This window comes from Saccostrea cucullata, unplaced genomic scaffold, assembly GCF_032062105.1.
Source record: "Saccostrea cucullata isolate Sc308-1 unplaced genomic scaffold, CSIRO_AGI_Scuc_v1 ctg13417, whole genome shotgun sequence".
Taxonomy (NCBI): Eukaryota; Metazoa; Mollusca; class Bivalvia; order Ostreida; family Ostreidae; genus Saccostrea; species Saccostrea cuccullata.
In genome coordinates, this window is record NW_026920588.1 from 4189 (window position 1) to 16944 (window position 12756).

A 12756-nucleotide genomic window follows, 5' to 3' on the forward strand; every position below is an offset into this window, starting at 1 on the left:
TGTAGTGTTTATTAAATCGCCAGTAGGCGTTTTAAGTTCTTTAATTACATTAGACGTTTGATTTTGTTTTTCAAGATTTAAAAAATATTTTGTATTTTTTTCGCCGCTCTCTATCCATTTTGCTTTTGATCTTATTTGTGCCCCTTTTATTTTTTTGTCATAAAGTTCATTTAAATTTGTGTAGAGTGCCTTAAGTTTTCTATTATTTATATTGTTACTCTGGCTATTTTCCATATTTTCTATCTCTTTTTCAATAAGGGCTATTTTTCCTCTCATATTCTTTCGTTTATTTTTTGCGAAAAATATTGAAAATTCTTTAACTTTACGTTTAAAAAGTTCCCATTTGTCGATCGGATTTTGTACATTATCTACTTCATTAACTAAATTTGCAATATTTTCCTTGTATTCCTTATTCTCTAAATATGAAACATTTAATTTCCAATAATTCGGACCTCTTGAATTTTTAGAGACACTAAAATACATTTTTAAATATCTATGATCACTCATTCTTGTGCCTCGGGAATGAGTACCTGGTAACTTTCTCACTATAATTTTACCTACTTGAAAACAGAAATTATTATTCATAAAAATATAGTCTATTCTACTAAAAGGGATATCTTGGGCATTACACCACGTTTCGCCTTTCAAATCAGGGTGTTCTCTATTCCAGACATCTACCACATCAAGCTGCTTTAATAGGTTAATCAGATAATTTTTACTTTTGTCTTGTTTGTCATTGAGTCGACAATTAAAATCTCCACATAGAATTACGTTTTCATTTAAACAATTTTTGGTAATAAATGTATGCACTCTTTTGAAAAAATCAACTCTTTTGTTGATGTCGTTAGGTGCGTATATATTTACAATTGTAAAAATTTCATTATCATATTCAACATTTAACAACATTTTTCTACCATCAATTGATTTTTTCACATTCAGTATTTCGATACTTAAATTCTTCTTAAAAAATATTGAAACGCCTTTACTATGTGACGAATCGCTGTATGAATGAAAACTTTTCCCATGCCATCCGGCATTATATTTATGTTCATTTTTTTCAATAAAATGTGTCTCTTGTAATAAAATAACATCACATTGAGATAATTTAAGCCATTCATATAATTTTTGACGTTTTTCATCAGAATTAAGCCCCCTTACATTAACTGATATAATTTGTAGTTTGTCCATAGTATCGATGTACTAGGTTAATGAAATATAATATGGTAGTAAAATATTTAAGTATAAACATACCGGCATCATAGTCATGAGTTTGAATTCAAAAGAAGCAGTCTATTGGAGCATTACGTTTCCTCTTCTCCGTCCGTCTCGGATGAGATATCACTTCCGGATGCAGAATCGTGTTCCTGCTGACGGGCGCGCATTTCACTAATCATCACTGATATGTCGCGCTGTTTGCTGCTCTGTTTTGAGTTTTGCTTCTGTTGAGGACTTCTCCATTGATCGCTTTTTTGCGCTTACGGATCTTTTTTGCGAGTTTGCTGAGTATTTGCCCCAATAGGTTTTTACCCGGCCACGCTTGCTGCTTGGTATTTTCTGTTCCTGTCTTGTTAAGCCCGGTTCCCCAGGTGTCGTTGTATGTAGATTCGGCTAGAATCACGTTTCTTTTGACCGATCGTAGTTTTTCCCGGAACTGCTGAACTTGAGCGCACTTATTATCGATAACTTCGGCCATGACGGCTTCACTTGTAGAAGACCACTGATCGTTGATCCTGACCTTGTCACCGAGACGTTTGGCAGAGAGAGCATCATCCGCTTCTAAGATGTTTTTGGCTGCATCGAGGTCGCCACACCGTGTTGCCTTAGCATATTGGTAGGCATGCTCAGCCGATTTGTGACGAAACCCGTAAAGGTTGATTTCGCAGGGGAAGAAATTTGATAGCACATTATCTTCTCCATTGAATGCGATCACATTTTGCTGAGGCTCGTAGAATCTGCATTTAGGTTCTCCAGGTGAATGATCTGGCTCCAAACACACCTTGCATTTAGGTTCGTTTTTACAGTTGCCCCTGGTGTGATCCGTGCCCCAGCAGTTGGTGCACACAAGTTTCCTTTCATGTTTTGGTTGCCCATAGTGAAAGATGAGACATCTTAGCCCCGCGCAGTACTGTACTCTAGCAAGAGATGTTCCCGGAGGGAGGGGTGCTACGTAAACGAAGCGGCTTCCATTCAATACACTCGTCATTCTCTTTGTGACTGGGTGCCTGATTTTTCCATAAAGAATCTTGCTTTTTAGATCTAGTTTTAGCTTTTCTATAAGCTCCATCACAGAAGTATCAGATACCGAAAGCGGTAACCCACATATTCTGATTTTCAAAGTTTTTTCGTTCGGATTATGGTTTCCGGAGGAATACGGATTTGTTTCGAAAAAGGACAGGGATATATTGTTGATCTCGCATCCCTCTGAAAGAAGCGTGTCCCTGCTTTCTTTGTCTTTAAGATAAAAACGCCACAAGTTTCTGTCAAGCTGTAAGCAATGTAGGGAATTGCCCACTTTAGCCATAACGCTTTCCATAAGATCAAAGTCTGTGATCCGATCTTTGTCTTTGCATTGAATATCTGAATCCTTTAGATATAACGGTTTAATCGTTGGTTCTGAGAGCTGCTCAGCCATGACGGTACTCGTAGTCGTACAGGTAGCTAACATATAATACAGGTAGTGCAGGTGAGTAGGTATTCACCCGAATTCACGGATTGTAAATAATCAAATCAAAAATCCATCAAAAGTCCAAAATTAAACATCCAGAAAAAATAAACATATATACATAATCAGGAAAGATTCCTGACACATATCCAATGAAAATGAATAATCCAAACTCAGTAGATATGCGAAAATTGTCAGAAGACTCAAGAGCTCGGTACAACACGTCTACCTTGTCCTGCGTCACGTGACATTCCCTCAATATTGTCGACATACGCCAGGTGAAGCCAAAAATGTTTTCCTCCGGGGACACGAGAGATCCCGTTCTATCTTACAAACTTTATTCGGATAAAAGACCCCTAGGATTTTCTTCAGATGACGACCCCTTCTATCTATCAAAACGTACCATTCCTCTAGATGACCCCAGAAGTGACAAATGGTTCTTAAAACAAAAAGTTGGGGAGAAAAAGCTTGCGTCCTTCATGAAAGAGATGGCTATAAAAGCCAATTTCACAGGAAAAAAATTGACCAACCACAGCGCAAGAAAACATCTCATTCAAAAGCTCCGCAATGAAAATGTCCCTCCGACCGATATAATGCAAATAAGTGGGCATAAAAATGTTCAATCTGTCTTGAACTATAGCTCTATAACCGAAAATCAACAAAAGAAATACTCACACATTTTGAGCAGCACTTCGGTTCAATCGGTTGATCCAAGGCCTACCCCTATGAGTACACAAAATCCACAAAACAATTCAACTGAAAATGTCAGTTTTCAAGTGTCGGAAACTTCTTCATCCAGCCAGATGAGTTCCATGTTCTTTGGGGCAACACTTCACATCCAGAATTTGAATATTTTCACTGGACATCACTCATAAATTCACAATAATTTAACTTTTCCCACTTTGTATTGTTGCGGTTTTGACACTGTTTAGACTGTTACAAATCTACGTCATTTGTTTACAAAATATTTCTCAATTACAGCTGTCGAAAATTGCTGATTTGTTAGACTTTCGGATGATATTTTGTGTAATAAATAACCTCCCAAATCATCATTTTTTATTTGTGCTATGTTTTAGTTCATTTTTTTACAAACTGTGTGGATCTACGTTATTGTGCGGAAGGATAACTATTTCACGCTTCAACCTAGCGGTGATGCGAGATCAGCGCAATAATATTACCATGCAAAAGAAAACGTTACACATAAGATTTACTTGATTTACAAATTTATTTTTTTGCAGGATAAACAAAATACATGGTAACTGTCTTGAAATATAAGCGATATTTGGGCTCGGGTCGAAAACGTAAGAGGGCTCGGCAAGCCTCGCCCTCTATCATGTTTTCTTACCCTCGCCCAAATATCGCTTATATTTCAAGACAATAACCATGTATTTTATATTTATCGTATTAGTTAATTAATATACGACAAAATAGATTGTGGGCCCCCATTCACCAGGAAGATGTCAGCTGAAAGTGTGGAAAGGTGGGATGGTATCGGTATCAAACGACGAATACATCTAAAATGCACTGATGAGTACGAACAAACCGGAAATGGAATATTCATATGTAACGGGAATGGTAAATGGAAGAGTGATATGGTTTGTAATGGTAATTATCAGAATACATGAACCATTTTATTTATTTTTTTTTATGATGAAATGTACCAAAGGTGAAAAATATAAATTGTTAATATATGAAAAATGTGGACATAGCGAGCAGTATTCCAGCTTAAATGTCCATTGAAGATTACAAAAAAAGGTTTGAACAAACACTGACCCCCAAACCACCAGAGTCGTTATCAAGTGCCATTGAAGATTGAGCATCCCCCACCGACCGGTCACATCCGCCATGCGCTCCTTGCCATGATCGGGAAGTAACGGAAATAATCGTCGTCAATTCGGTGTAAAAATAATGGAATGACAATCAGTATACAATACGTCAGTCAGCATTTGATTCAATGATAAAATGATTTTTTCTGACAAGGTCATTGCATCAACCATATACATGTATAGAAAAATAGATACTGTTTGATCATAAACTTTTAATTTGAATATTTTTACTGAAAAAAATAAACGAGCTGTATCTCATGAATGTGCTTGAACAAAAGAAACGCAGCTTTCTTCAGGTTTGCATTGCAGGCTTTGCTTTCACTGACCTACCCATAAATGACGTCAAAAATGAAAATACTACATCAAGTGAATGCAGAGTTGTAAGGACGGGGAGAGTTCTTGACCATTAAACCTTATTTCAAACTGAATAAAAATGCAGAATTGTATTGTAAAATACGCATGTCTTAATATTATATTTTAAATTCTGAATGTCCGAATATTTTTATATTTAAATGTTCTACTTTGATAGCTTTGATTGAAATTCTGCTTTTTTCGGAATGCTGATGAAAATTATACTTTTGAAATAAACTACGTTTTAAACCAGTGATTATAAGTAGAACTTATAAAATATGTTAACATTGAAAAGTCTAGGACAAGTGATTAATGATGATTACTTTGGTATTATTTGCGCAAATCTGTAAAAAAAAATGTGCGGTTGATTTATTTAAATTCAAATAACAATATTGAAACGTCATCAACTATTTCTCGGTTCATCTTCTCATGAAATATACCCGAACAATAGTACAACTCGGTTATAAATACGTACGAAAGTACTTTGCTATGTCCGTAATTCGCTTTATCCATATCAGGAATTCGTTAAATTTAAACAGGTGGGGATCCAGCATCACTTCGCTGTATCCATGTTCGTTCTAAACAGGTTTTACTACATACAAACATCCTCAAATGTTTTCTTTCAGTTAATCTTCTCGTTGAATAAACTCGATTACTTATATGATTTTCCCAAGCAGATTTCGGATACACAAGAATATGAAATTTCAAGTGTTATTAAGACAGGCCCCAATTGGGGTAAATGAATACAAATGAATACAACAAAATAAATAACATGTAGGCATGTATGCATGGCACTTATGCTAATTACTATATGCATGTATTCTTAAAAGCAATAGAGTATAGAAAGCCCCAGCAAGTAATTTTTTTTCTAAAGTTTTGTAAGCACATTCTAAATGGAAGTAGAATTCATCTTACGGATTCAATTATTTCCATCAACTCCCAAAAAGCGACCTTTCTCAATTAGAAATATGTGATCGCGCATCTTAATTTACTTACATCTTTTCTGAAATCAATACATTTCAAAACAAAGTTCTAAAATGAACTTCTAGTAACCTTTGATTAAGGGGTTTGGGCATATATCAAATCTACCGCCAAACGATTTCTGTTTAATTTGATGAATCCTTATGGCTCCGAAGCCCTTTAACGCCATGTATTGTCTTTGTCTCAAGTCTTATAGGTTTTTTTTTTTATCGATTTACAATGTTGACGTATGCCTTAAAGGTTGAGGCTACGACAGATAATCGAGTATTTTCAAGGAAGTATACAGGAAGAAGTCTTCACGATACTATACTAAATGATATTAATAAGCAGAATTTTGATAAATTGTTTAGAAAGGTTCTTTTAATTTATGAGCTGCTGATTAGGATTTGGTCAAAATCAAAAAGCCCAATGGTTCATTGCGCATACGTACAGGAACATCACTATCCAGCACAGCAGGCCCATGTTGATGTTAGTAATATTGTTGCACCTTAACGTTTTGTAGAAAAAATCGTCATTTTCATTAAACTTCCATTAGAGATAAATTTCCGTCCTAAGTATGACATCATGTATGAAATAGGAGATAGATTTTATGTGATTAAACTTTTCAGGTTATATTCAACTCTTCATCCTAATTAAGATAAAAGCGAAGCGTCATTACTTCCATCCCAAGAAGAATACAGTATATCATGATTTTTCCGCGTGCATCCAATTTCCGCTTTGTTCGCGACGTGTTCTGAATCGCGGAAAATAAAAGCGTTATTTTAATACAAAGTGTTCTTCTTGTGGTAGATTTTATTTCTTAATGCTTATATCGTAGAGGGTAGAAATAGCGGGATCAGAGGACAAGCGCAAGATACCGGTAATAGGTATGAGCTCTTATTGCTCGTTTACAAATTGACAAGCTAGCTAATTATATGGGTTGCGTTCCTTGCGAGAAGCTATTAAACTAATTATACCTGAGCTGCTAGTCAGTTTGGAATAGAAAATGACTTGATATGATTGTTTAAATCTTTAAAAAGTAATATCTGGTTTTGATAATTAGTATACACAAAACAGGTGTGTGTTCAGCTGAGCGGTCTTCCAAAATTGATGAGGTGAAGGTCGATCAATCTATTTCTCACCCGTATGAAGTAACTCAAGTTTAATGAATTTACAATTTACATCCAATTCCTTTATAGGCTTAAACAATTGTTATCAATATAATCATTATAAAACCTGATATACGGTAATTCAATTATATATTATATAATTATACCGATTAGGCAAATGTTCAATTCACAAAAAAAGATTTTTAAGTGGTGTGTTAGCAATTTTGCCTGGTGTACTTGGATCTGTTGTTAAAGTAGCAACTGCAAAAGAAAAATTCAGTCAAAAATATTCTTAATATTATTTTTTCATAACTAAGGTTCATTTGTAATAACTTAAAAATGTATATATATAAAGAGAAAGCTGCTGTCATAAATAAAAATCATTTTGAAATTACTGAATTGATGAAAGCGATACAAAATACATCTATTTAGATGTTTTCATAGGCAAAAGACTTGGGTGTTTCGAAGACAACGAGACGCGATCCTTTGACCCTAGAAATTACCACAGACTTCAAAACATGGACGCATCTGTTTGCAGAGACCACTGCCTGAAAATTGATCAAGAATTCAAATACATTGGACTTCAGGTAATGTTGCCGTTTATATGTGTTTCTTGGTTTTTCCCATTATTCATCATCAAGGAAGTTTAACATTTGTAATTGTTCAAATGTTTTTTTTAAATGACCCTCTTAGCAAAGAAATTTGCTAAACTTGGGGAAAAGATTTTTTTCAAATTCTATTTCAGGAAGAATCATATGCTTCTTACTAAATGCTTAACGAGATAACGGACTTGTAAAGTTTTCGGAATGTCATTTTTTCTTCTCATTTACAAAATTAAATTTTTAAGCATCAGACATTAATTTATCAATTCTTATCTAAAAATCCTCAATCTTAAATTAGCAAGACGTTGTCTTCACTGTTATAACATTTGATTTCAATTTCATAAACAGATGGATCTATTAATTAGGAATAATTTAATTTTACTTGTAACACACCCTTTGATTGGATAAAAGATTTTATCCATTTTGGATAACATAACTTGCCTACGTCACAATGAGTTACGTCAAAAAACGTATTACTCCGCTGGACGTTACTTTTAAAATCAAATCATTATGAAGCCTTATTCTAAGAAGAAAATTATCTCATTGTCTACACTGAAATTAAATTATAAGGAATGAAGCTTATTTCAACTTATATTATACGATATAACAAAACTTGGGGCAGTTTACGCTTTTTTATAAACTGCATGCTTCATTCCTTAAAGAAAGACGCAAGTAAGAGAAATGGAGATCACAACAACTGTATATAAAACGTTCCTTTCTTAAAAAAAATGAATAAATACTTTGATTCATGTACTTTGGTTTGAAATTTTACTCAAGAACGCAATTAACTTTATCTTTACGATTTTGAACCTCGAAATCTTTTAATTTTAAAACAAATGATGTAAAATTTAGAGTGCATTTATGAATTGAAAAACGTTAAAAAATATATATAAAACACTTTGATGCCTTGACAGCCTAAATTAAAAAGCTATCAAATATTTTATCATACCAGTTTATTTCACTGGAAAAATATTATTTACAGAGGGAATGCATGTACACTTATCGAAACTCTGAAGTCATTTTGTAAATCTCGTCTTTATATACTTTTTTTTGCAGCATGGCTCGGCCTGTTTTTGTGGACATCATGTAAAGTTCTGGAACAGACGTTCGGACAATGAATGTTATATAACCTGTCCTGGCAATGAGAAAGAAACATGTGGAGGGGATTGGAGAAATGAGATTTTTACTGTTTGAGTAAAACAGAAACACATTGACATTCTTTCAGTTTCAATTTATATTATCTTCCTTGTTTTTTTGTAAAGAAATGACTGAAAAATAAGAAAATAAGAAAAAAAAATGATTTAGACTTTTTTGTGGAAGGCCTTCGTTGGTATATTTTTGATTTTTTTAGGAAATGAACTGGACTGGGTGTCCTCCTTTTACAAATGAAACTTTCTTTTAAAAATAATGAATTTAGAAATTGTCAACTCTTTTAATTACCTTGGATTATGTTTAAACTACAATGGTAAATTCAATGCTACGCCAAAGATATTAGCTTGGCAAGTTCAAAAAGCTCTATTTAGTTTAAACCGTTGTATTGAGAAATTTGAATTCAACGCCGAAACCAGCTGTCAGCTCTTTGATACAAATGTTGGCAGCGTTTTGTTGTATGGTAGTGAAATCTGGGATTTCCTGAATCTACACTACCTGAGGATGCTTCTATAAAAATATGATCAATTATGCCTCTGCCATTCTTGAGAAGAAGATTTTTAAAGAATTTTCCTATATATTTCTATGTAAAACTTTGGTCGGCCATTGTGGCCTCGCCCTACCCCCCGGGTTATGATTTGAACAAACTTGAATCTACACTACCTGAGGATTTTTCCCCATAAGTTTCATCTTTCCTGGTACAGTTGTTCTTGAGAAGATTATTTTTAAAGGATACCACCAAATTTTTATTAATTCCCAATTATCTCCCCTTGAATGAGGGCGTGGCCCTTCATTTGAACGAACTTGAATCCCCTTTACCCAAGGATGCTTTGTGGCAAGTTTGGTTGAAGTTGGCTTAGCGGTTCTTGAGAAGAAGTCGAAAATGTGAAAAGTTTTCAACGACGACGACGACGACGACAACGACGACGACGGCGACGGACAACGGACCAATTGTGATCAAAAAAGCTCACTTGAGCCTTTTGGCTCATGTGAGCTAAAAACAGAAAATTGCATTTTAAAATATGAATACCTGCGAATAGATGCAGAAAATGAACAAGCACAAGTATAAACTGGGCGCGTGTCGTAAAACTTAAATTATTTAGGTGAAATTGAGTCGGGGAGAATTTTGGATGAATCAACAAGTAATTTACTTTGCTCATTTAATGCATATATATATAAAAACAGAATTCTAGATATACACCTTTAAGAGTGCAATGCATTTATGGATAACTCGTCAAAATGTTTTAAATAAGCACATTGTCCAATATGATTTCTGTAAAATGCAACCTTTTATAACAAAACCTTTTCAAAGTAATTAAAAAAAAACAAAACATATTCCCCACATCAGACTTTCGCGGCACTACCTAAACATAGAATGTGGAGTGTACGAGGGTTGATCCAAAAGTAATGTCACAGTGTCCATATCTGTTATATTTGGCGTCATATTATCAAAAACAATATGCCAAAAGATGCACAGATATAAATCTAATCAACCTTGAAATTTTCATTTAATAATGTTTATTTGATTTTATTTTATAGATGATTAAAACATAGATTATAGGGAGTGTCGCCGCGTCACAACGGAGCGTCACGTTTTAAAGTGTAATATTTTTTAGAATTAAAAAGACAAACACAAAAAAGATTCTAAAAAAGCACTTAATCTCCCAATTTTTTAAAAGACACAGTTCTCGTCAATTGAAAATTAAATGACGGCATTGGTATGTGTGATCATAAACATTGTTGTTTTACTCTGTTGAATTGAACAAAGGGATTGTCGAAATGGAAAGAAAACGGCTCGACGAGTTGTAATGCATTTGTTGCTTCAAAATATGGGAATCATCACAAGCGAAATAACATTATTTAATCAGACTTAGAGAATAAAGAATCAGAATGAGAGACATCTTAATAGATGGTTTCAGCAATTTTGGGCAGGTGATTGGCCACCGAATGATCAGTAGAGGACAAAAAGACCGCAAGATAGGAGATCGGACGGAAACGTTCAAATGTGTCTGACGTCAATAAAGACAGACATATAGAGTGACATGCATATGTGAATTTCAAAGTCTGTCTTTACTACTTTCAAAAAATTTTGACAGAGGGCTTAATCATGAAACGAGTGAGCAATGGTACCAAGAACTCTTTTTAAAAGTGGAACTGGTGAAAGTGTTTGCGAATCACAAATATTTTTTTAACGAAACGAAGGAGAAACGCTTGAAAGTATGACGGTGCATATCCGTCATATGACTTTATATTTAGGTGTGGCTGACTCCCATAAACGCACATTGTTTAAAATCCGATATTTTAGAAAGTATACATCACATTCCTTTGATTTTTTCAGGAAAGATTTGAAATAAATAAAGCTTTCATTCTGTATAATTTTGTTGCTTTATGTTAATTTATAACAATTTTATCAAAGTTGTGACATTACTTTTGGATCAACTCTCGTAGTTATCAAATAGAAGATGAATTTCATTTCATTCTCTAATGCCCTAGATATCTAAATCAAAGATAAAATATATAAATGAATATTTTTACAAAACACCAAGAACATTTAAATTAATCAAATTATTAGGTACAAACTGCATATCTACTTTGGTAGGTTTAGGGAAATATATCCAACATGCCCAAATATTACGTAACGAATATGTATCAGGTTGAATTGCATGTAATTTCTATTTGTGTAATCTTTCTATCTTATTGTCTATATGTCAAAACAGCATTGTTGTATATTGTATCATAACTTTTAATTATTACGAACTGTTAAATCAAAAATTATTATAATTGTATTCTATAAATGAATGGAACTGTGGGACTGAGACACACGACCTTGGGTCTGAACCCCCAGTCTAGACCCATTGAGAGTCGATTGTATTATATAATATGTTGTATGTTATATTTGTCATTTTGTAAACTGATGAGCTGTATTGCCCAAAGTTATATCCTGAATAAACTTATACATAATATATCTTTTCTTTACTATTTATTTAGCCTTCAATCAAAAGATGCTCTGAAAAAATATTGTCTCTTGCAATATTTTATAATCTTCCATTGCTTACAGTGGACCTACGTCTTTCCAAAAAAAGTCTTCTATCATGATCCAATCCCAAGAACTTAACTATGAGATGCATTCCGATGGTACTTTATTGATTCCTGCACTTATGCGAAGTTTACCAATTTTCATCTTCCGTTTCTATTGAACACAATCCCTCAAGAAAGTCTATTTCTGTATTTATGATATTTGTGTTGTCGATAGACCTAGCATCAAGGGATAATCTATTATGTTCATTAATTTGAATTCCATGTCCTTTTAATTTATTTTTCAAATTTCCTTGAATCTTTGTGCGAAATCCTATCATGATTTTTTTTATTTCAGTTGATTTGTTTTGCTCGACGACGTTGACTATCAAGTTGATCGTTCCTCATAAGCCACCCCGACCATCAATGAAATACACAGTTTTGAATTTGAAAACTTTTTTGGCAGGTAGCCAATTTCTCATACACTTTAAAGTAATTATACTATTTGTATTTCATTTTATGCTGTTAATTTTGCATACATGCTGCTGCAAAAGTAGTCACACACTCCAAAACATCCGATCAAATAACTCCAACTCTAATCCATCTTCACTGGCTCCAAGTTGATAACAGAATCAAATATAAAATCCTTCTGGTACACTCTAAAATCCCTTCGCAGCCTATTTCCAGTTTACATGAGAGATATCATAACTGTTAACAACCAGCCACGATCACTGCGTTCAGAATCCGCACATCTTCTCCAGGTACAATACTTACCGAGCACAGCCTAACACCAGAGCGAACCCGAAGGTGACCCCGGGTAGTTCGTGGTGCGCTCCGGGTTCGCTTTCAGAAATTTTGGGACCGCTCTGGGTGCGCCTTGGGTAAGTTCCGGGTTTGCACCCAGCTTCAATCTCATCGCCAGTAAGCCCTGCCCCTATTCCACTACAGTAATGGAATTGCGGAATCGATCATCGTTGTTTTGGCGATCGATGCATGTACATTATAGAGAACATTGATAAATTTTCCAAAATTCAACTGTACATTCGACGTAGATTAAAAATAATTTCCTTGATTTCTCTGCT

At 34.2% G+C, this 12756-nt stretch overlaps 1 protein-coding gene across 1 annotated transcript; it reads left to right on the forward strand.

Moving 5' to 3' along the window:
* Positions 1-4097: 4097 nt before the first annotated feature.
* LOC134252658 (sialate:O-sulfotransferase 1-like) lies at positions 4098-8750 on the forward strand. Its single transcript, XM_062735145.1, has 3 exons — positions 4098-4267; positions 7353-7495; positions 8567-8750. The coding sequence occupies exons 1-3, from the start codon at positions 4120-4122 to the stop codon at positions 8702-8704; spliced, it is 429 nt and encodes a 142-aa protein (XP_062591129.1). The 5' UTR covers positions 4098-4119; the 3' UTR covers positions 8705-8750.
* Positions 8751-12756: the final 4006 nt, after the last annotated feature.